Raw genomic sequence first — 26171 nt, 5'->3', positions numbered from 1 at the left:
TGGATACTTACTATAAAGCTTTATTGATATGAAAGTGCTTGCCAGGTAAAATGAGTCACTGTATAACTCTAGCTGTCAGAATCATAATGATGCCACAATTTAGATTTATTGCCTACCTTTATAATTACATATTACAACCTTTTGGGAGATCATGATACCTCTATTATTTATTTGAAATTATTTCACTTTTCAAATACTTTTCTTAGAAATAAAAAAGTATAATCATAAAGGATGTTAGTTTCCATTCATAAAAAATTTCTTTTAAATTGCAGGCTAAAAGGCATTGGTTTGGACCTTAAAAATGCATTTATTTCAGGAATAGTTTTTGCATAGACACAATTGATAACATTTAAAAAGCAGAAAGTATTTTTTTCCATGTAAATATAAGCTCCTATAAGGTACAGAAGTACATTCTTGAGATGTTAAGGCATTTGGGCACATAGGACACTTCCTTCTTCCCTTACTTCAGAGCTTGGATTCACGCTCTAAAGATTTCTTCATCCTTTTGACTTCAGAAAGGTCACCTATCCCCTCAGGCCAGTTGTCATGATCTGTTAAGTGAAAAACTCCAAATTAATCGCAAATCTGTTGTTAACCTTAGAAGTCCTTCTATTTTCCACCAAACCCTCTTCTGCTCAGATATCTAAGCTGATTATTGGAGGAACAAAAAGGAATTAAGTCTATAAAGGAATTAAATCTAAAAAATATATGGCAACTTCTTACTATATATATATGTGTGTATATATATATATATATATCCTCCTATATTCATATTGAAAATATTTTTCATGGTTCAAGTTCTACCAAACTACATTCACACAAAAATTTTTTTAAATATATAAAACTAAGTTCTAAGTTCTATAGTAAAGATACTTAGGTATTGTCTGTGGCTAAAAATACTTCCTTTAAAAATCATATCATGAATATCAACATTTTGCACATTATGAGGCTCTGTAAGAGGAAACTTGTATCTCTTATGTAACTACTCAAGGCATTTTGAAAATGTGACATGGAAAGGCATGCTGTTAGTGACTACTCATTTCTTGACTGCTCACCTGGTATCTCAAATGCAGGACCATACAGAAAGTAGCCCCCATCGATGTCTACCATTTGACCGGTGATATAGGAAGCTGCTGGAGAGAGCAGGAAGCATACCAAGGAGGAGACCTGGACATAGAAGCACACACATGCACACAGAAAAGCAGATACACCCCATTTGGAGTTGCTCCCCATTCCAGAGTGAACACATCTCAGAGCACGTGGCTATAACATGAATCTCACAGTATGTGTGTACCATAATTCGACAGTACAGAAACGACTGCCTTTTTCTATTTGAGCATCATGAAAACCAGTAAGAGATTAGGGTGAAGATGACAGCAAGATAGGATGGAGCCTCTGAGAGTGTCACATAAGCCACACAATGTGAAGAAGCCATAGTGAACACAGTGCTTAATCTTGGCTCTTTCCCATTTCAAACAACTCAGTTCCTTCCACACCTTTCACTGCCCATCCACAACCCCACTTCTCACTGCCGCCATATGGCTTTTACATTCGTGTCCCCGAGAGAGTCAATGGGTCTGTAGAACAATAAAATGCCATTAAGTTTGTTCAGTCCATGGTCCTGCAGGCTGAAAGCAGGGCAACTCACATGACAGGAGTGCTCTGCAAGAGGGTCTTCAGAATCCCCTTGCATCCTCTAAAAAGACAGTTCATGGATGAGTTCAGCAACGTCTACTCCCCAAACGACAGCAAACGAGAGAAATTATTTCACTGGATGTAAAGGAACTCTCCCGTGAGGCTGTTGGCACAGGCCGAGTTTCTCAAAGGGTGATCCTGAATACCTGCCTGCCTTGGAATTCTTAGGAATGCTTATTGAAGCTCCAGATTCCTGGATCCTACCAGATAGCTTCTGAATTGTAAACTCAGAGCCTCAGAATCTGCCATTTTATCAGGCTCCCAAGCAGGGCTGGGACTAGGGAGAGACTAATGAGGGGCTTTGGGTACAGCATTTAAGGAGGCGCTCACTCTTGGGCAGACCCTATACTTGTACAACCATAAGAGCGAGTGTGTCCTTAAATTTTATGTCCATGGCATGCTTGCCCCACCCTGGTCCTACACATAGCCCTGTAACCATGTTCGTTTACATGACGATTCCTCTTTGAGATTCTGAGACCCTGGAGGACAGGCATAGCATTCTCTCCGTCCTTGAGTTCCCAGCAGCTAGGATAGAACTGCATGGTCTAAAACAGAGGCTGCTGGCCATATGGTGCTACCAAAACACTTTCCATCTGGGCAGTCTGTAAGTATAAAACAAACCAGATTTTAAAGACTCAATATGAAAAGAATGTAAAACAGCTAATTAAAAGTTTTGGCTATTGATTACATGTTAAAATGATGATGTTTTGGATATATTGGGTTAAATAAAATATATTATGAAGACCAAGTTCACCTCTTTTAAACTTTTCTTAATGTGGCTACTTGGAAGCCTAAAATTGTGTTTGTGACTATTAGACAGAGCTGGGACAGAATTAATAATTTACAAATTCTTATATTCTTGGAAAAGGGTAGAGAGACCTGAGCCACAGCAACAAGTTAACCAGCAGACTAGTTTATCCTGTTTAATCATTGACAACTCTTCCTGTCAACATGTTTTGTTAGCTTACTAATTGATAAAGTGCCTCGATTTTGCAAGTTAGCCAGTTAGGAAGACTCACTCCAGTAAGCTCCTTTCTAAATCCAGCCAAAGAACAACCATCTCACCCAAGTAACCATGAGCTTTGAAAGTCTTCAGATCCCTGAAACCACATTAGCTCCCCTCCCTGCCCCCCAACCCCCCCCCCCCCCCCCGTACCCAAGAAAAAGCAAAAGATCCATAGTCTGCTCAGAGAGACTGTGCCTGACCAGCAATAAATGTGGCGTTATGCTGAATTTTGTTTTCAAATATTGGGTGGTGGCCCCCATCCTTTGATGGTGTTTAGCATAAAATAAACACTTAATAAATGTAAACAGAATGAAAGAATCTGTATGCATCTTTCCCCCTCAAATGAAGGGATGTTGCATTGCCCAGCTCCTACTACAGTGATTGCCCACATACTAGGCATTATTAAATAACACTGAATCAAAGCTATCGTCTAGGTGAAAGACATATAACTATTCAATGTCTGCTTTATTCTTGGAGCTCAACATGGAGCTAAACTGAACTAATACAATTAGTTCAAATTAACTGGGTGTTATTGTGATATCTTCAGAGGTATTCTTCTTAACATTCATTTTAACAGTTTCATTTGATGGATGGGCTTAAAGTACTAAGTCATTCATTCACAAGAGCTTTATCAATCAATAATGCCTGTTTGAGACTAGTAACTTGTACCCACTTTATGTGGGTAACACCTCTTTTAGCTTAGTTAGTTACCTGTTTACTTTCAGCTTTGTTTATCGACAATAACGAGGATTTTAAATAAGCTTGGCTTTGTACCCCAGTACCACGACCTATGTATGGCCTTAGACAAATTACAGAAGCTCATTGACCCTTAGTTTCTTAATTTGTAAAAATGAGTGTGCAGGATCTCATAAGCCAATGGAAGGGTCTGTCATGTGCTGCAAAATCCCTTTCCAAGAGATATTGATGGAAACCATGGGAGGGTCAAGGCAGTTCCTTTTAAAACTATAGCTACATTCTGACCCTCCTAAAAGAAGGCAACTCACTGATAAAGAGTTGGGTTCATGGTCTGGTATGAACGTTCTGCACCGGATGGGACCCTGATGATTGGCTGGGGCAATCAGAAGTATCTCAAAAATGTGATGTAAGGTTACGAGCACCCGATCAGACAGAAGCTGAAACTCTCTCCTTACGCCGCATCTCATGGCAGCTACCATCATCTCTGCTTCCCTGCACGACCAAACTTGAAGGTATCACCTACATTATTGGTCAAAGCATGATCAGCAAACGCTGGGTATACCTAAGACCTTTTCAGGAGATTTCCAAAGTAAAATTTTTTTTCAGAATAATACTAAGTCCTTATTTGTTTGTTTGTTTTCCCCACTTTGTCGATATTTGTACTAATGGTGCCAAAGCAATGGTGGGAAAGACTGTTGGAGCCTCAGCACAAATCACAGCAGGAACACAAAATTGAGCAAGTGATCTCTTTATACTAGCAGTCATGATATTCTTTACTGTCCAGTCCTCCTTGTGGGGAGAAAGCCTGTTTCACTTTAGAATGTCCTTGATGAAGCAGTAAAACCTACTAGTTGCATTAATCTTGACCATATCATCTACATCTTTTAAATATCCAGCATGATGAAATAGGAATTACACGTTAAGCTCTTCTGCTGCACATAGAAAAACAATGGTTGCCTAAAGAAAAAGAGTGTGTTGTTTGAGTTCCAAACTGAACTAGCCACTTTTTCTGTGAAACACTGTTTTTTACTTGGAAGAATGACTAACAAAGTACAGTTATTCATATTTGGATGTTGGGCAGACATTTTCCAAAATGAGCACAGTGAGACTGGCACTTCAAAGAGAAACAATGAAAGTATCTGTTGTCAATGATAAGATTTGAACTTTCAAGTGAAAATTAGAATTTTGGAAAACTTGCACTTATTATCATGAGCTTGACAATTTATCAAACGTCATCTTTGGATACCGAATGTCAACACTTAGAATTGTGTGTCAACATTTAGATCTGCATAATTCAGTGAACCAATATTTCCCAAAAGACCAATGGCCTGGTGTTAAATCATCTGTAGGTGAAACACCCAGACAAAGTGCAAGAAAGATCAAGAGATTTTCATATAACCGAGTACAGAAAGTTCACTGGCATGGTTTCAGGTTCCACACTGCAAATGCTCTTTAAAAATCTGCCAATTTGTGAGGATTAAAGAATATGCTGTTCTTAATTCACACTGCATTCCCTCCTGAATAAGGACCTCTGTGAGTATTCAAAGCACAGAATGCTCCCCAAGAGCCAGAAAGCCCAGGGAAATGAGTTGATGACAGGGGGAGCGATCATCTCTATTGGCCAATCATACTACCTAAAAAGGACACTAAAATGCTATACATTACCCAAGTATGAACCAAAGTAATTCTAATCAGAGTTAGAAATACACATTACCTCCTTAGGAACTCCAAATCTTTTGGCTGGGATTTTCAAAAGGGCTTTTCTGTATAAATCTTCTGCCAAATGACCATAGTTGTCAAAAGCAGTCTGGGAATAAATAAGTCCCTATATTTAAAAATTAAACAGAAACAAAATAAAGCGTGTAAAATTAAAATTTAATTATAAAAACATCAAGGCAATCTACCAACCCATACCAAAAATTAAGTGGTTTAAGTTTAATAGAAAAGTTAAGATTTCTAATAGTAATTTTTCTCAGTACTGTCGAAGAAATATTGCTATTACGAATGGATTATCTGGATGCATATTTTGTGACCTCCCCTTCCTTAGTAATCAGTCACACCCTGAATTTTTTCAGAAAAGTCTTGGTTTCTGAAAGCATAATTACACGAGTAGATGAGTAAGCCACTTAAATGGGAGCAATGGGACAGGGGAGTCTATTTTATCCTCCACCAAGCTTTTCTCTTTTACAATACAAGACTAGATTATGGTTATGTGAGGCTTAGAAAGTGCAATAGTGCCATGACTTTTCACCTAGAGTGAAATCACAAATAAAACATTTGAATACAATATAAATAAGCTAAAATTTTAATTGTTTAGGAATTCTTTCATATTGCTTTCACTAGCTTTCAACGGTTTATAAAGCCAAAAAAATGACTCAAAAACTGTGTAACACAGGATAAAGTTATTTGTTTTGGCCCCAAACTACAAGAGGTTATGAGGAGGAGGCTAGGACACAGGAGGCATCAAAGTAAGAAAAAGAAATTTAGCAGTATTATTTATTCTAAATGATACTAGGGTGACATATCGATTTATAATTAATTTATAATCTTTCATTCAAAGAGAAGGAATATTCTAGGAGTATAAAGGTTTAGACACTAAACTTAAAAATGTCTCAGAAGAACAAACATGAGTTTCATATTGTACTTATAACATTCACATACCAATACGAAAGGTTTTCAAGAAATGCATTTTGAAAGCTAGTATTCCAAGTTATTAATATTAAGAATGGAATTATATTTAATTTATCTTATAAATATTTGAGTGTAATATAGGTAAGGTAATAAATGTCAGCTATGAAAGAATCAAGGGAAATGATGTTTCTGGCTAGAAGCCTGAAATTCGTTAGAGATGAGATTTTTTAACTAATGTCGACGAGTCAATTCATGCTTAGTTCCCACTGAGCAGCATAGATTACAATAGATAATGTCCATTAATGTTATAGACTTTCAGATGGAAGGATGATTGCTGTCTTAGCAACAACCAGGAAACGTCACAGAGAAGTGGATTCGAGGTGAGTTTCGCAGGACGAGCGAGAAGTTTTATTTTATGTCTCTCAGTATATGGCCAGGATGTAATCCTCACGGAAGCATAAACTATTATCTTACTTCTCACACAATGACAGTTTTTTCCCCCCTTACACTTACATTAGGTTTCAGAGAAATTATCTCTTTGACTTCCAGTTGATCTTTAACTCGGAGCTCTTTCCTACAGCTTAGACTTTAAGTTTCTCTCCCTCCTAATGAAGAAGGGATTAATGATATCGCAAGAAATAACAAAATAATCCAGAAAAATCCATCCTTTAAAGCAGTAGTTTTCGATGCTCACTGTGCACTTGAATTTCCTGGGTAAATTTTAAAAATATTGATGCCTGGGCTCCAGAGAGCAGAGTCAAATATATATATATAATCTCACTATTTTAAAAATATTTCACTGATAATTCTAATAATATACAAGAATCACTGCCTTAATTTAACCTTGACAATCAAATCAAACAATAGTTATAAATCAAAGAAGGCTTTTCCTGATTTTATCTATTTTTAAAAGCCAGTTTTTTCTAGTATACATACATATTAACAAATACCTCTATCGACAACACACAATAATCAGAAGAACACAATCTGTCAACAACTTTCAAACAGAACATCTACTTACAGGGGCAACACAGTTGATCCTTACTCCATTGCTGGCCCATTCCAAAGCTAAGGTTTTGGTGAGGCTATAAACACCTCCTCTGGCAGCTATGCTGTGCCTTCGAAAGACAAAATATAAACAATATAATCAGCTTCTGTTGACTATTTCTCTCCTTATCTAAACCAACAGGTGTGTACCAATGACCTGTCAGAGCCCCACAAGAACATTCTTGTCATGAGATTCTATCTTTTTGAGGCTCTGGACAACGGGAAAGAACTGGGTCCTTCTATATTAAAGCCAAACCACAGCTATTTAATGGCTGAGTAAATCTCTCATTCTGTAGGCCCACATGAGACTCTCTAATTCACATGAGCATAAGAGAAATATTTTGAAGAACCTTTTTATTACAGAGGAAAACAAAACAAAACAAAAATGGTAATTTGGAAGGTTACAAGTGTGGTTGTTTTTTAAAGCAATTTTAGATAACAAGGCATATGAAATTCATACATCAGGCTAGAAATTTCTAGACATACCAAAATTTAAAGAAATTTTAAAGTTTTTCCAGACATGAGGTTGAAAATATTTAGATTCTGTGTCTGTTTGGGGTCTTGTGCAAAAGGTACAGGTACACTATACCTTAGAATTTATGACAAGGTCCTCAGAATCAAGTATGTAAGACCTGAGGGTGTATCCACCTCTCACTCAAGAGTTCCTACAGAGCCCTATCTTCCTGAAGAAAACCCACCTCAGTCCCAGTGTCGGCTGTGGCAGCCCTGGAGGGATTCCAGAAGGAACCCCCTGCTCCACCTGTCAGATTACCTGAGTGGCCCCATCACCATCAAATGCGGCCACAACTTTTGTTGCTACTGCATTTGAAAGTCCTGGGTGGGTCTACAGGACAGCTTCCCTTGTCTTGTTTGTCACCACCAGAGCAACGTGCAGCTGAGAAGAATGACTAAAAGATGACCAAGCTCCTCCATACCACCAGGAGCAAGAGGCAGGGGCGAGAACTGACATGCTCACATAGGAAGCACAAGCCTGTGCTGTGAGGAAGACCTAGAGGTGTTTGTCCACCTACACTCAGCCCCATGACCGTCAAGGCTACCACATGAGGTCCTGCATCTCTAGAAAATGCTCCACAGTGACATGGAGCCCCTGAGGAAGCAAATGGCAGTCGTTCTGAAACTGGTAGCCACCCAAGAGAGAAAACCCCTAGAACTAAAAGAGAGGTAGAAAACTAGACAGGAGTTATTTTCTAAACGCCCGAACCGGTTTGTAGAATGTGAGCAAGAGGCAGTTGAAGGGGAGCAGAGAGTGCCACCCCAAAATACAAGTGTAAGAGCTTAAGGCATTCCACCTCAAAAAATGCCACTTTGACATATCGATTATTTTGAGCTGTTGGCACTTGAAATCAACAGCAAATGCAAGGAGAGACTTTCTCCGAACTCCCCTTATCTGCCAGAAGACAGATCATCCAAAAGGAACTCCATTGTCATAAATTCCCTCCCCAGGAGTTTCATCAACTATGAAAAATTCATTCTTATCACAGGAGAGGAAACTAGAAGTTGACACCACTCCCAGACAAACTTTGTCACAAACTCTCACACCTCCCATCTCTTCTTCCAAGGACCCAGTCATCCTCCCTAAAAATCAAGGCTTACATCTCCTGCCCCCCCCTTCTTTATTAAAATAGTATTTAAGTCTGAATTCCGAGTCACCTCAGGGAATTACTCATTTTCTCTGGGTATTTCCATGTATCCATGAATAAACTTCTGCTTGTTTTTCTCTGGTTAATCTGTCTTTTATTACAGGAGTCTCAGCCAAGAAATCACAGGTAGAGGGGAAAATTCTTTTTCCTCCCCTATACAGTTCTTTCAACATTTACAGATAAAGAGAAGGACATTCAATAAACTCAAGGCAAACATAACAGCATTTTCAAACTACATTTCCACACTCAAAGATTTACTAAATGAGGCAGAGGAGAGATCAGAAGTGAAATTGCCAATGGGTGTCAAGAGCATTGGCAACAGGTGTCAAAACCTGAAAGCCCCAGCTCTCTATTCTTGAAGACTTCCTCTGTAGTAGTCGGCTCTGCAAGAAATTATATGGACCTTGAAAGAAGTTACTCCAGACTCTGAAACAACACATCTTAATCTGCTCATCTTTGGGATAAAAAAAAAAAAAATTGTAACATTTACGAAGTAAAAGTAGAGTTCATCTGATCCAGTTTATCCAATAGTCCTGGGTTCTGAAGGATTTGATTCTAGCTAGCATTACCGGGAGAGGTGGAGGTCCAGATGGATGACAAGTCTGAATGGACCATGGGGGTAAAGCCTCCATTTTCATGTCAGGAGAGGACAGAGGGTGGGCAATTCAGCTGTGGGGTGATGACTATGTTGAATGAGGTGCTATTTCAGTTACTCTTCTAAAGGAATGTCCCAGAGGGACTGGTATTTATCTGCACTATGATCCAGATATGGGTAAGATTTCATTTTACCGTTTGAATGGCAGGTCTCACATCCATTCTTTCACTGATAGCTTTCTGAAATACTAATGTGATTTAGTATCAGACATGATTTAAAGCCTCTTAGAATCTGTGCAATAACAGATTATAAATGATAAACTGCTCTTAAGGCTGTCACATTCCTGTAATTCGTAAATATGAGGCGGAATCATGTGCAACTTTCAGTGAATTCAGCACTAATGAATTTTAAAAATACTTCTACAAAGTATACACAAATTATCCTTTTCATCTGGTTTCTGTCACTCCAAATAATTATTTCAAGATTTATCTGTGTTGTTGCAAGAGTCGATAGTTCATTCCTTTTTATTTCTGAGTACTTGTCCATTATATAAATATACTACAAATCCGTTTACTCATTCACCCTTTGGGGAGCATTTGAGCCACAAAAACTTGCCTCTCCAAGGGAGATGTGAGTTGCTTTTTGACCCATCTCTTGTTCTTGTAATTACTGACAATGACCCAAAAGATTATCAGGTCAGTCTAAACTTCTTTGCACAATGGAAAAACAGACTAGCCTTAGATGAAATTCAGAAGAAAATTATTAGAACCTCCATAGAAAAATGTGTCAAGACAGCAATACAGTTCAACTACACACAAAAAGATATCCAGACAGCCCTTCAACAACTGAAGAGATGCTCAACTGGGAATACCATCTCTTGTTCATCACAGTTGACCAGAAGTTGAAATACCCAATTTGGGTGAGGTTGTGGAGAACTGGCACTCTCATATATTGTTGGTGGGAGTGCAAAATGGAAAAAAAATTGGAAACCGAACAGTATCTATTTACCCTTCACTCAGCAACCCAACTGAAGATATACTTCCACAAATATGAAACAAATATATACAATGTCATTCATTACAGAATTATTTGTAATAACCAAATGTAGAAACAATACAAATTTCTATTAAATTTGAGGCAATCTCTACATTTGAAACAATGAATTTGAAAGGAAATCCATAAGTTGATAATAGTATACCAAAAACAATTTAATAATTATGATGATAACATTAATAAATATATATAGATATAAGGAGAGAAAGAAGGGATAGTTGTGGCAAAAAAAAAATCCTCTCTATGGAAGAATATCAGCTAATAAATATAGAATTAATTATGAAATCAGAAAAATCTACATTTTCATACCCTCAGTGATTCAGGTAAGAATCAGCAATGGTCGCTAAAATCATAACGTCAAAGAGAATATTCACACAGTGCCAAAATATCACCCTACAGATTAAAGATTACTTAATAATTATACAGAAATTAAGATCGTTATTTTAATTAGTTAATGGGTTATTTCTGGGATGAGAGGGTTTAGAGGGTTTGACTTTCTACCTTATATAGTTTTTTATATCTATAAAAACTAGCACGCATTGTTTTTATAACGCCAAGATAGGTTCATTTCAAAGAAATAAAGATTCCATGATGGAAAATTTAAAAAATATATATTTAAAAATAAAAGGAATCAAAACTTATAAAAGATACTAAAGAAATGAGCAAAACTAAACTTCTTAAACCAGACTTTTTAACTGCTGTACACGTGGTTTTCAATTAGCTCCCTGGCACATCGTTTTTCTACCTGGATGGCCTTTTGGACAATTATGAAAAATCTACTGATTTGGTTTCATTAGTTCTTTGATTTCCTTCCTTTTTTTAAAAAAAAAATCGGTTTGCAATGTAAAAATTTAACATAATCGGAATAAGGGTCAAATATGTCAAATTTTATTATGAAGAAACAATTTAGCAGTTATGCCTAAAATTAAATAGGTATATTCATGATATTCAAATCTAATTTGAAGATTAGGTTAGTTTCATTTCACACCTTCACAGAGGCTTCTAAACAATAGGGACCCATTCAGAAACATCTGAATCAGGTTCAGCAGATAAAATATAGGACATTCAGTTAAATATAAATTTCAGATAAACCATGAAATTTTTTTTTACCATAAGTATGCCCCATCAATAGTTGGGACATATTTGTAATTAAAAACGTATTAAATAAGGCATCCTGTTTGCTCGTTTTTCTTTTCTTGGTAAATCTGGAACCCCTAACATGAATGAGAAATTCAGAAGTACATTTTTGAAGTCCAAATAAAGGGAAATGTTAAATATTGAGATCGTAACTCTTAAAGGAGTAATAAAATTACTCCTTTAAGAAAATTTCCCTGCCCTCCTCTCTGTATTCAAAGGACAAAATCCGAAGACAATTGTTAAAATCAAAAGCAAAGGGAGACCAGCCTTGAAGTCCCCCTGAGCAGACGAAACCAGTTAACTTACAGAAACACAGCTTAACTTTGTTTTGCAAAGCTAACCTGACCTGAGTCATTTCTTGCTTTTGCCTCTGGAAATCATAGGTAAACTTAACTGCCTCCCAAGGTGTATATGAGGTAACTATTAAAAAATCAAATACTATAAACAATCACCGTGAAGACTAGTCACAGGTTGTCTCACCAGATAAACTGCTTGATAACAATACACCCCTGAGCCTTATTCCATGTTTTTGCTTGAGTACTCCTGGTCCATAAACTGTCTTTTTGATGTGTGTGTAATAAATTGATACTCAATACTACTTCATTGACATGCTAGTTTTACTTTGGCTATTTCTGAACCTTTGACGCACAGGAAAAAAATATTAAAATGCTTACCCAAATCCTGGATATCCACTTCTAATACCTATAATAATATTGACGATAGATCCTCCATGCTCTTTCATCCAGGACTTGTAAACTGCAGAAAACAGACAAATGAAAATTATACTAAATACTGTCCTAACCCTTCTCTGATCCTGCTCCAGAGTGCTTTTTATTTGATATATTTTCAATTTTAATTTACATTTCTTTTTCATAAAAGCCTGATTGAGGTACACTTCACATATCATAAAATTCACTCACTTAGTGCATAATTTAATGATTTTTAATAAATATACAGACCTGTTACTATCACCACAACGCAATTTCAGAACATTTCCATCATCCCAAAAAGTTCCTTTGGGCATATTTGCAGCCCAACCCATTCTCCAGCATTCATTTACTTTGTTTCTACAGATTTGCCCCTTCTAAACATTTCACATAAACAGAATCACATAATATGTGGTCTTTTCTGTCTGGCTTCATGGAACTGTGAGATTCACCTGTACTGTAACATGTATCAATAGTTACTTTTTATTGCTGAATAGTATTCCATTGTATGGATTGACACATTTTATTTAACCAATCACTAGCTGATGAACATTTAGATAGTTTCCACTTTAGGGGTGATATGAACACAAGTCTTTATGTAGAAACATGTTTTTATTTCTCTTGAGTACATATCTATGAGTATATACAGGGTCTATGTTTAGCTTTTCAGAAAACTGCCAAATAGCTTTCCAAAGTGTCTCCACAATTTGACATTCCTCCAAAAATGCATGAGGATTCCAGTTTCTCCACACTATTACTGTCTGGCTATTTGATTATAGCCATTCTAGTGGATGTAAAGTGGTATCTCGTGAAACTTTTGATTTGCAGGTGATGATTAATGACTAATGGTGCTGAGCATCTTCTGATGAGCTTATTAGCCATTCACATATCTTCTTTGGTGAAATCTACTCAAATCTTTTGCTCATCTTTTAATTGGATTGTTTTCTTATTTTTGAATTATAAAAGTTCTTTGCATATTGTAGATACAAGTGCTTTTTCGGATATGTGATTTGGATATCTTTTCTCCCAGTCCATGGCTTATCTTTTCATTTTCTTAATGGTGTCTTTTGAAGCACAAACATGTTTAATTTTAAGTTCAGTTTATCAATTTTATATCTTATAAGAGGTATTTTTGGTAGTGTATCTTAGGACTCTGCCTAACCCAAGATCAGAAAGATTTTCTTCTTTGTTTGCTTCTAAAAGTTTTATAATTTTACTTTTTGCATCTAGGTCCATGATCCATTTTGAACTTTTGGTTAACTTTCATTTATGCTGAGAGATAAGTGTCTTTTTGCATGTAGATATCCACTGTCGCAGTACCATTTGTTGAAAAGACTACTATTTACCATAGAATCGCATTGGTACCTTTGTCAGGTATCAGTTGACCATATACATAAATGCTGATTTCTGGACTCTGAATTCTGTGACATTTACCTATACATCTATCCTTATGCCAGTATCACAGTTTTTTCAAATCAAGAAGTAGCTTTGAAATCAAGAGAAATCAATCCTCTAATTTTCTACTTTTGTAAAATTGTTTTGACTATTCTGAGTTCTTTGCATTTCCATACATATTTTAGGATCAGCTTGTCAATTTTCACACACACAAAAAAAATGATAGAGATTGCATTGAACCTACAGATCAATTTGGGAAGAAATGCCATCTCAACATATTGGGCCTTTCAATTCATAAACACAGAATGTCTTTTCATTTATTCAGATCTTCTTTCATTTCTCTTAGTAATGTTTTATTGTTTTTAGCAAATCAATCTTAAACCTTTTGTTAACTTCGTGCTTTAATATTTCATCATTTTTCAAGTCCAATTTGACATATAGGCATCCATTCTATTCATATAAGTCAAGACAAGGCTACAGATGTACCTCAGGACTCGCTTCAACAGAAATCCAATTTTTAGAATATTAGATTAATTAAAGACCTGAGATCAATTCAATATACTTTCTATTAGAAACTTAACCAAAAATAAGGATGGCTCCCCACTATACTTAATGCTTTCCTGGGAATTCTTACCAATTCTTAACATATGACAGAAAAGAGGAGTAAAACCACTAGAAAAGAAGACATGAAATACAATATATTTAAAATCAAAGACAACTTTTTCACATTGCAAATTATGATATGTCCTGCAATTGGTGGCATCTTACAATTACAAAAAGTACTGTTTTTATTTTTTTTAACAATCTATAAAATGATGGTGCATTTCACAATTGACTGTATCTCTGAATCAATGAAATATACTAGTTTTCTTTAGACAACAGAATCGTATATATAGAAAACCCAAAAGACTAATTTGACAAACCATAAGTAATGATCTATTGATAAATCTATAAAATCAATTTAAAAAAATAATTCTTCTGTAAACCAACAATAATCTGGTTGATAAATTATTTGGAAAAGGCCCATTCAAAAAAGCAATAGACATAAAAAAAATCTAGGTGAATCTTAATAAAAAAAATATATGAGATCTCCATGACAAAAACCACAAACCTTTAGATATGAAAGAAAAATTAATTAATAAAAAGACATGTCAAAATAGGAAGACAATATTCAAATATGTTAATTATTTCCAAATTATTAAAAAGTTTAACACAATTCCAATTAAATTCCCCAACAGGACTTTCGGGAAAGAAACTAGAACATAAAATTCATCTGAAAGAATCAATGGTTCTAAATAGCCAAAAAAAAAAAAAAAAAAAAAAAGTTGGGAAATGAAAATCAATAAAGCAGTATGTGCCACATCAAATATTTTAAAAATCTGTAAAATGATTTGATAACTAGCATAAGAAAGAAGAATTTTATTTAAATTACTTATACTGACTTCCTGCTTGTGCTTAAAAACTCCTCCATATTTTACTCTGAAATCATCTTTGTGTTTCTCCCTTGACACTTTTCCAGAGCCATTACGAGGCTATCTCTTCAAGATATCCAAGATAGTCATCAGAAGTCAGTCCCAAGTCCAGGTTGTTGTTTCCTGTGCTTCGGATTGAGTGGCTATAAATCAGAGGTGCCTATGACCTCCTGCTTGGCGTCCACTAATTGGCTATCGTCACTCTCAGAACTCAAGAAACTAGTTTACTCACCAGATTACCAGTTTATGACAAAGAATATTAAAGGATAGGAATCAATAGTCAGATGAAGAGATACATAGGACAAGGTTCTGAACAAAGGAACTACCTGTCCTCATAGAATTTCAGGCCCAGCACTGTGGCGTGTAGAAGTGTTATGGTTCACGAACCTGGAAGCTCTCTGAACCCCATCGTTTTGGGCTTTTATGGAGGCTTCATGACATAAGTACAGTTAATTAAATCATTGGCTATTGGTGATTGATTCAACTTCCAACCTCTCTCTCCTCCCCAGAAATTACGGGGCAGGACTGAAAGTTCCAACCCTCTATTCATAGTTGGTTCCCCGGTAACCAGTACTGCTCCCAACTTTAGGGGATTTCCAAAACTTGCTTCATTAACATTATCTTGGTTATGGTTGATAAGGGTTTGTTATGTATAGCAAGACAGCCATTTCACCTTAATGGCTCTGAATCAATTTCAAGAACTGAGAACAAGAGACCAAATATGACAAAAGATGCTTCCATTGCTCTTACTGATCAGGAAATTCCAAGGATTTAGGGAGCTGTTGGCCAGGAACTGTGGATGGAGGATGTATTTATAAATCACAATATCACAGTCCTTATGACTATGGAACTACAATACTATCCCTAAACTACCTACCTGAACTTTTATGTGTTGGGGAGGGAGAAATTTTCTTCTACCCTTCTAGGTTCTTTGGCTAGCCTAAAAATAAAATCTGCATGAGACAAATTAACTACAAAAAATAACCAGATTAAATTATACACATATGAATGGGATCCCCACATACATGAGAGAGTCATGACTCCACATACACGAGCAATTCTGATATGAAAAGTTGAAATGAAGTATATCTGCCACTCTGAGCTAAGGATGAGGTAAGGTACCTTGGGTCTTTAGAGAGGAGAGGGGGGTCACTGAAGAAGAACAACAGCATATGTTCAGTAATTAGATGTTTGTCCTGCTCTACATATAGGTCATAAAAAGGTGTCTTTGGTAATAACTCTTAGTATGGGCAAGGCACCCAATTTAAATTCTTCTAGGTAGTTAAGGAAGGGGCAAATGTGTTTTCTGAAACTGCCAGGTCTCGAATGCTTTCAGGTCAAAATAATCCACATGACAGAGAAGCAAATTTTGGAGAGACTGTTCTGAACCCCTTCATTATCTTCTTTAAATTGTCTTTTCTGGGTCTCTACACTGGAGCAGCCAATCCTGTATCACAGATCTTTATAGTTTTAAAGATATAATGAAGCCTGGGAAGGTCTTCAAGACCTTTGGCTTAAAGATACTAAGAATACAAAGTGTAACCCACGTTGGGGCGAAGATCCTTTAGGTCAGAATAAACTCGTTCTATGTTCTGCATCATAAAAATATCTTGCATAGTTTGTAAGAAGGAAACACTTAAGTTACCCAACTTTAGGAGTTTAATGTCACCACCTATGAAACATAACCTTTAATACAAAGATTATACACATATACTAATTAGTTGTTCCTCAGAAAGAATGTGGACTCTGGTATTCTCCCTTAAGATTTGACTGAATTAATTAACAGGTTCTTAACACAGCTTTAACATATTCATTTTTTAAAGAAAAAGAAAGTTCGATGTGAGAGTTCTTTTTAATTTTATGAACAACATTGTAACCATATCTTTGTACAGATCCTCAATAATTTCCTCATGACAAATTCCTAGAAATAAAATCACAAATTCAAAAGCCATCCCTACTTTATAAATATTGCCAAATTACTATTTGAAAGTGTAGCAATTTATATTCCTATGTTGTACGTGGGAAAATTAGGGCAGCAAATGTTGATGACATGGAGCTTCTGAGCCCCTAACAATTCCTCTTTCAGTATTGTCTATAACCTTTAAACAAATCACACTTGCCTGCTTTGCACAGGTAGAAGGTTCCTGACAGGTTGGTTTCGATCACAGCATGCCATCCCTTTGGAGTGACGTTTTCAACAAGAGAAAAGAACTGGCCTCCTGCATTGTTTACTAAGAAATCGATCTTACCATAAGTATTGAGGGTGGATTTGACCAAATTATTCACCTAAAGAAAAACATTAAAAGCCAACTGGTTAATAACCTAATTTGCTACTTGGTTGCTGTCCTGTTCTAGGAGAGTAACAGAGTTTACAATCTCTCACCATGAATGGGTAACCCGGAGTATCACAATACCCCCAAGATTATAAAATGAAATTTATTTTGCTTCCCTTTTGTTCCTTTTCCTGAGGTGACTTACTCAATAGATCATCAGAAGAATCTCCTTCACAGGCTCTGCTTCTTGTGAACCTCACCTGAGACGGTTACGATAGGAAAACCTGAAGCACAGTCAGGTTTAGGAACCACTACTATATATTAAAAATGAAGGAGTGAATGATACAGATATATTTGCATTACCTCTTCTTCTTTGCGGATGTTGCACTGTATGGGAGTGACTTGAGACTTGATAGTGGGGGAAAAGTGAGTCTTCAGTTCATCTGCAGCAGATTTCAATACATCAAACTTACGGGACGCAATGACCACATTACAGCCTGAGGAGAAAAGAGCCAAAGAACAAGTAAATATGCTCTCATTAGCTGTCCAAATTCCAAATAATAATAATAATTTAGCAAATCTGCACGTGTTCCATCAAAAAGATGAATCGCCAGTTCTGCTTCTGGTCAAGATGGAGTAACACGAACCGAGTTTACCCAACAGCCCAAAATAATTAGAAAACTGGACAAGATATACAAAACCACGGTTTTCAGGCATTGGACATCAGGTAGCACTGGAGAGTGATCTCAGAGAGTGGAAACAAGTGGCGTGAACTCTATGATTATTCCAGTTTGCTTCCTGAAGAGAGTTTTTGGCTGCAGCACAAGGAGGAGGGACCTATTCAGAGCCCAGTAGTCTCCTGCATGGAAGAGATGAAGCTGGACGTCTAGGAAGTCTAATATGGCCAGATTACACAGGGCATAGAGAGAAGAGAGGTACACGGAGAGAAACAACTCCAGAGACCTGCCGAGAATTTCCTCAAATCTTTAGCTGCACACTGATTAGAGCATGTAAGTAAGGAAACGATCTGAGGCTGGGGAACAAATGACCCCAAATGAGCAGAGACAACACACCTTGGTACTCACAAAGCACTGGGAGTAGTTATGTTCCCATCAGGAAAAGCTTTCACTTTGGGTACATTGGGTAAAGTACTCAGAAGGGTATGGCCTCAGAAGTGAGGCAAAATTAGCCCTAGACTAGAGGCTGTTCAGGTCAATGCTCAACATAAAGTAAGCCTCTTTTAAAGTATTGAACTATCTCCAAGTAACTTAATTGCATCACAGAACAAAGCTCAAGAATATTTATAAGAATATAAAAAGAACCAGCATCCAACAAAGTAAAATTCAAATGTCTGGCATGCAACGAAAAACTACCAGGCGTGCAAAGGAGTAGGAAAATATAAGTCATAATGAGGAGAAAAGTCAATTAATAAAAACACACCCAGAAATGACACTGATGATATAATTAAATAAGTCAGTGATAAAGAGAAAAATTTTAAAAGCCAGAAAAAAAGAGCTCATTCAGTACAGAACGAAAGGGGGGGGGATAAAAAAAAAAAGGACAGAAGATTTATTTGTAGAAACAGAAACAATACAAGCCAGAAGACAATGAAATGTCTTAAAGGTACTTGGGGGAAGGGGGCAGTAGCAAGGATTATGCACCTATAATTCTTGACCCAGTGAAAATAGCTTTCAAAAATGATGGCAGAATCAAGACTTGTTCACATATATAATAGCTGGAAGAATTCATTAAGGCAGGCCTGCATACAAAAAGATCAAAGAAAGTCCTTCGAGCGAGAAAGACAATGATACCAGATGAAAATCTAAATCTACAGAAGAAAACCAGAAATGGTAATTATGTTGCTAAACATAAAGAATTTCCTTCTTTCTATTCAAACCTCTAAGAAACAGTGATTGTTTAAAGTAAAAATGATAACAATGTATTATGGGATTTATAATACATGCAGAAATAAAATACATGAGAAAAGGAGCACGGCGGCCGGGAAGGGTGGTGCGTAAGGAAAGGCAGTCCTTGTTCTGCTCAGCTCTCACAGACACTCATTTCAGTTACCTTAGCTCAGATAAATAACTCCAGTCCCCCACCTACAGGGTTCAAATTTCAGTTACCATGGGATATTAACTGTGAGTAATTACACAGAACACAAACTTCACAACTAGCTCTTCAGTCCACAACGTGCATGACAGAGGCATCCCCTGATCGGTGCCAAAGTGACTAATCATGTCACGTCTTTCAATGCCTGCCAGTGACTGGTTACCATGCATCGGAACTTCAGTGCATGCACAGACAGCAAAAACATGCAGTCTTGTGGCCTCTTTGTCTCCCAACGATAAACCTATGTACGTTTACAAAAATGCATGGCTGAAAGAGGGACTGGCCGAGAAAGATACAAGTGTAAAACAAAATAAAAACCAGTTAACACAGGAAGTGAAAACAGAACCCCTGTTCATGGACTTGTAATGTTAAAGGAAGAGGGGCAGCTGCCCACGGGAAGGCTGACGCTGCTACTGGTATTTTCCTTAAGTGAAAAGACCAAGCTACCAGACTTTGGAATATCCACTTACCTTACTAACTAATCCTGAACCTTATGGCTCATTGTTGCTCTCAGTCTTGGCTCATCCTAAAAAGAATGCTTCTTTCTCTTCATATACAAATATGGTAAGCAGAAATGTTTGCCAGTGCAGCCTCAAAGCAGAGAAAGGGAAGAGCACCTCCGTTTCTGAGAGGCCCAAAGACATAAGGAAGATTTAAATTCAACTGCACTGATCATTACCACTATATTAATAACCCTTCTCCCTCTCCCTCACCAAGCTAAGGCTGGCTGCTCCTTCTACATACTCCTGTGTCCCTGTCCTCACCCTAATAGAGCCTTAAAGCCCAGGCTGTAGGGTGATTATCTGTTACTTTGCAGTAATATGTAGAATAAATGAAGTTACTAAAGGCAGAGAGTAAAACGGCTCTCCATTTGGACAGAATTACATTAGTTACATAAGATGTGTTAGCTTCTGCATATTAAAATAAGGTACTTTAAAAAAAAACCCTGTTTTTCAAATTTAAGTTATAATTTAGTAAACTCTAAATGGAGACAACTTTTGGAATTCCAGAGAGCTTTATACAGCAAATATTGAAATGATTCACAGTGAGTTCCTTATAAGACAAGATTAACTTTAAAATAGAATTAAATTTATCAAAACTTAGGCATAATTTTCAAAAAAGCATAAATTATAGTGTGAGGAGAATGCTTATTCCTTCCTACTTCTGTTTCTGAGATAGCCCAGAAGGTGTTCAACAATAGGAAAGCACCAGATGACCCCAAACGTATGGCTAAAATCCTAAGCTACTGTCATCAACCCAGCCAATCTGTTGCCAGACCCAGACCCCACGGCCCCCAGTTCGTGCCTGCATAGATTTCGCTGACACTGTATGTTCCTCACAGCCTGACCTCAAAGACTCCCCTCTGCCCGAGGCCGATGAAGCTCTGTTCATGGACAGGAGCAGCTTCATGAAGGAAGGAAGGAGGTATGCAGGGGCAGTGGTCATAACTCTAACTAGCACAATCTGGTCGCAAGCTCTTCCCCATGGGACTTCTGCTTGAAAGGCAGAACTCATCGCCCTCACTGAGGCACTAAGATGGGGAAAGGATAAAGCAGTCACAATATGCACAGACAGCCGATATGCCTTTGCCACTGCACACGTACAAGGAGCCATCTACAAGGAAAGAGGGCTTCTGGCTTCAGCTGGGAAGGACGTTAAGAACGAGGGGGAGATTTTAGTCTTACTTGAAGCCATAGAGATGCCTAAGGCTCTTGCTATTGTTCTTTGTAAAGGGCGTCAAAAAGGGAATAGTCCTGAGGCTGAGGGAAACCGACAAGCCGATTGTAGAGAGGACAGCGGCGTCCACAAGGCCAGTGGGGCCCCCACCACATCTACTGACTATTGTCCCGTACCCAGAATTGCCTCCGTCTCTGATCGATACAGAGGAAGAGAACATATATTTTCAAGACAAGGGAGCCACTAGGAACCAACAGGGGTGGTGGACGACCCAAGATGGAAAAATCGGGCTCTCACAGGCCCTTGGAAGGACTCTCCTCTACTAACTTCACCAGACCACACACCTAGGGCGGACTAAGATGCTCTAAGCTTTAGACTCCTACTTTCACGTGTTAAAAGGGAGAACTGCAGAGGAGATTGCCTCACGATGCCCAGCTCGTGCCCAAGTTAATCCAAAGAAGGGGAAGATAGGAAAATCTAGGCATAGGAAAAGAGAAACTCATCCAGGGGACCACTGGGAAGTCAGTTTCACTGAGGTAGCCCTGACTGTGGGGAGGGGGGCCTACAAATATTTCCTTGTTTTTATAGACACTTTTTCAGGATGCGTAGAGGCCTTCCCTACCAGGAAAGAGACTGCCTTAGTAGTCACTAAGAAACTACTACAAGAAATCCTCCCTCGATTTGGTCTCCCTGGAAATTTAGGGTCAGATAATGGGCCAGCCTTAGTAGCAAAGTTATCACAGCAATTGGCTAGCTACCTAAATTTGCGATGGAAACTCCACTGCGCCTACCGGCCCCAAAGTTTGGGCCAAATAGAGAAAAAGAATCGGACTCTAAAAGAGACATTAGTCAAGTTAGGATTAGAAACTGGTGGGACCTGGGTAGAATTTCTCACCTTTGCTCTTCTCCAAGCCAGGTGGACTCCATATATCAATGGATTCACCCCATTTAAAATTTTCTTTGAAAACCCCCCAGCTTCAGTACCTAGCACAGAAGATGAGAAAAAGGCAGAACTACGTAACCTGGTCTTACTTAAGTCTTTACAGGCCCTTCGAAGTGCACAGGAGATTTGGTCCTGGGTTCGTGCTGTTTACTCAGCCCCAGGGACAGACTTCCCCAACATTTGCCGGCCTGGGGACTCTGTGTGGATCCAGAAGTTCACTTCCAAAAGTCTAGAACCCAAATAGAAAGGACTTTTCACTGTCTACCTGACGACGCCCACTTCAGTTAAAGTAGACAAGATCCTACCATGGATTCATCACTTCATCACTCCCATGTGAAGGCGGCAGAAGAGTGGACAACTCAGGAAGATGGGTCCTTAAGACTAAGACTCAAGCATGCATAAGTATAACCCTCTGTTTCTTCCTTTTTATCCTCTTTAGCTCGGGCATTCGACCAGCCACAACCAGAACCAGAAGGAGCACTGATAACTTTGCTAACGACAATACACGAGGTCTTAAATAAGACCACCCCAGACATAGGACAAGATTGCTGGTTGTGCCTAAACCTAAAACCCCCTTATAGTGTCGGGGTAGGAACTCCCCTAAATTTAATTGAGCTCAGCAGGCTAGAACGTCAAGTTGATTCACTAGCAGAAGTAGTCCTCCAAAATAGAAGAGGTTTAGATTTACTATTTTTAGAACGAGATGGATTATGTATGGCCCTGGGTGAAACCTGTTGCTTCTATGCCAATAACTCTGGAATAAATAGAGAAAGCTTATGACTAGTACAGAGAAATTTAGATGCCAGGGAAGAACAGAGACTGGAATCAAATAACTGATTTCATAGGGTGTTCAATTGGTCACCATGGCTAACAACCCTTCTATCTGCTGTAGCTGGACCTTTAATCATCCTCCTCCTCTAGTTAACTTTTGGCCCATGTTTCTTCGATTTCTTATTTGCATATATAAGGAAGAGAATTAATGCTATTAAACTTTTAGTATTACAAAATAGAGGCTATGAGGAATTTTCCATATGAAGAATAAAAGATTTGATTTTCTGCTAAGGCCAGTGGGGAATGTGTTGGCTGAACAATTACTGTTTGGCTCTCACCCATGGGAACATAGGTTATCACTATGGCAACATAATGCTCTAACAAGAAATGTTCTGTTTCTATATCCCTGCTTGCACAACTGTGGGTTGACAGTTAGTAAACAGAATAAAAATAGACTTTTGTGTTCAGACAGAATGAAGAATGTGGTTTAAGGACTTAAAAAACCTATACCTCTACATTGCAGGGCTCCTTAATTTGAGGTCTGCGTACCGCTGGCAGACCCAGCTGGCTGAATAAAGAGTGTGTTTCCTATAACTCACTGAATTCTGGTGGAGAGGAAAGAAACACACACTTTTAGTCCAGATCCAACTGCCTCAGTTGGGCTTCCCTGAGTTGGGGGAAATAACTAATCCCATCAGTGACATGGAAAGGAGAAATGAGTACCCCTGGATCAGCTGTCACCTCTATCTCATCCCCTTCTTTCTTTGCTCTTTCTGCCTGCGAGATGGGTAGAATTGGATCTAGTTCCTAAAGTAGGGTACAGGCTGAACAAGACAGAGATTAAAAAGCTGACCTTTGTAACTTAGGTTCATAAGTCCATATTAAGAAATAGGGCCTCAAGTGAGTGGAGGACCTCAATACACAATTCTCCAAAGAGGACAAAAAGATGACTGGTAGACATAGGAAAAGATATTCAATGTCACTAATCATCCAAGAAATGCAAACTGAAACCACAGTGAGATATCACCTCACACTTGTCAGAATGGTTATCATTAATAAATCAATAAACGGCAAATGTTGGTGAAAATATGGAGAAAAGGGAACCCTTGGGCACTGTTGGTGGGATTGAAAATTGATGCAGCCACAATTGACAACGATACGGAATTTCCTCAAAAATTAAAACTACATTATACCCCAACATTTCCACTTCTGAGAATTTATCCAAAGAAATCCACAACACTAATTTGAAAGGTAATTTGAACATCCTTATGTTCACTGCAACATTATTTACAATAGCCAAGATATGGAAGCAACCTAATTGTCTATCAATAGATGATTGGATAAAGAAGATGTGGTACATATACACAATGGAATATTACTTGGCCATAAAAAAGAATGAAATCTTATCATTTGTGACAACATGAACAGACCTAGAAAGTATTATGCTAAGTGAAATAAACCAGACAGAGAAAGGCAAATACTATACGATCTTATTTATATGTAGAATCTAAAAAACAAGACAAATGAACAAACAGAAAAGAAACAGTCATAGGTACAGATAAACTGATGGTTTGGAGCTAGGTGAAAAAGATGAAGGGGTCAAGAAGTACAGATTGGCAGTTACAAAATGGCCATGGGGATGTAAAAAGAAAAAGGGAAAGAAAGAAAGAAAGAAAAGAAAAGGAAGGAAGGAAGGAAGGAAGGAAGGAAGGAAGGGAGGGAGGGAGGGAGGGAGGGAGGGAAGGAAGGAAGGAAAGGTAGCCGGTTGGAAAGGAAGAAGTAAAATTATCTCTGTGCAGAGAAGACGTGATCTTGCATACAGAAAATCCTAAGAAATCCAATAAAAACTATTATAACTAACAAATGAGTTTATCAAGGTTGCAGGATAAAACATCAAATACAAAAATCAATTGTCTTTCTATACACTGGCAATGAACAATCTTAAAATGAAATTAAGAAAGCAATTCCATTTAAAATAGCACCCAACACGGGGTGGCTCCATAGTGTAGTGGTTAGCATGTCTGCTTTACACACAGAAGGTCCTGGGTTTGCACCCCAGGTGGATCCGCGGACCATACCGCAGATGCGCGAGGCTCCACCACCCCCTTCCCGGAGTGGGAGCACAGACCACACAGTAGGAAGTCAGCAGGAGCCCACTGCGCCAGTGTGGGAGGAGACACCCGGCCTTCAGAGATCCAATTCTTAAGGAGAAAGGCAACATCCATAGGTCAGAGCTGGAAGCAGGGGGAAGTGGCAGAAGATTAAAGAGGGGGAGAAAAAGGAAAGAAAAGAAATTGGACCTCATTAAATGGGGGGGGGAAAAACAGTTCAGGAATACTAAGGTCATTAACGCCCGACTTTGTCCAAGGCCTCAAATAAGACATACAATAAGTACATTTTTTCACAAGAATTATCTAATTAGAAGTTTACTAAATCATCACTGATTCCCACCTGGACCCTGAAGGCTTCAGAAAAGTTATGTGATCCAAGTAGAGCTCTACTGAAAAACAACTTTGAAAGTCTATTTACTTTAACAGCCAGAGCTTTTCACTACATACAAGCTTGAATCAGTATGCAAAGTTATTACCGGGAAAACCACTGCAATGCTGGGTAAAACACTGGAAACCTAAATTTCTATTAAAGGAATAGTTAAATAAACTATTGCGACCCATACACTGGAATACTACATAACTTTGAAAAGAATTAAATACTACCTTAGGGACTCACATGGAATGGAGTTACGGAGCAATAAGAATACTGTGGTCCCAGTTTTGTAAGTAACAAAATACACACATGTGTGTGTATAGGTGGGCCTGTGGGTAGATTCACAGAAAATCTCCAGGAAGGGGATTTAAGAGCAGAGCAGAAAGAGAAAGCTCTTTCTTTTTTTTTTCTTTTACATACTTTGATACTATTTGAATTTATTGCAATGCTCTTATATTACCTTATGAGAAAGCCATTAAATATAATCCTTCTCCTAACTCTTACGCTAGATGATTTGGATAAACTTCTTTTTGTTTGTATGAGTCATTCGAACAAAGTATAGAGTAACTTTCAGATATGGAGTTATTTCGGCATCAGGCATTCGTGGCCCATGGGGCTGCTTCGCATACCCAAGTACAGAAGCTCCGCTGCAATGGCCTTTCCGATTCCCGTGCCTCCTCCGGTGACGATGGCCACTTGATTTTTCAGCAAGTCGGCCACCATGCAGCTCTTGTCCCTGACCAGAGAGTTCATGATCAAACAGTGTCTGCGTGTCCTCAGGGTAGGCCGACTCCGGATACAGCGTCTGCAGAACCT

The 26171-nt window shown here is 38.0% G+C and overlaps 1 protein-coding gene across 1 annotated transcript; it reads right to left on the bottom strand.

The window, feature by feature from the left end:
* On the bottom strand, positions 1–26170 carry PECR (peroxisomal trans-2-enoyl-CoA reductase). Its single transcript, XM_016156766.2, has 8 exons — positions 25985–26170; positions 17732–17865; positions 17216–17381; positions 12196–12277; positions 7050–7146; positions 5112–5222; positions 1056–1167; positions 1–551 (listed from the first exon to the last, which is right to left on the bottom strand). The coding sequence occupies exons 1-8, from the start codon at positions 26106–26108 to the stop codon at positions 466–468; spliced, it is 912 nt and encodes a 303-aa protein (XP_016012252.2). The 5' UTR covers positions 26109–26170; the 3' UTR covers positions 1–465.
* Between the last annotated feature and the right edge of the window lies 1 nt (position 26171).

The sequence above is a fragment of the Rousettus aegyptiacus genome, unplaced genomic scaffold, assembly GCF_014176215.1.
Source record: "Rousettus aegyptiacus isolate mRouAeg1 unplaced genomic scaffold, mRouAeg1.p scaffold_m13_p_2, whole genome shotgun sequence".
Classification (NCBI taxonomy): Eukaryota; Metazoa; Chordata; class Mammalia; order Chiroptera; family Pteropodidae; genus Rousettus; species Rousettus aegyptiacus.
Note: the sequence above shows the minus strand (reverse complement) of the source record. Positions and strands in the feature narration are given on the sequence as shown.

Bases quoted from the DNA above. Each gene is read 5' to 3' on its own strand.
- PECR (XM_016156766.2), bottom strand. From the start codon at position 26,108: ATGAACTCTCTGGTCAGGGACAAGAGCTGCATGGTGGCCGACTTGCTG. The intron at 7,147-12,195 runs GTAAGCATTTTA...TGTCTTTCGAAG, and splicing joins AGTGGATATCCAGGATTTGG to GCACAGCATAGCTGCCAGAG. The intron at 5,223-7,049 runs GTAAGTAGATGT...TTTTAAATATAG, and splicing joins GGATCAACTGTGTTGCCCCT to GGACTTATTTATTCCCAGAC.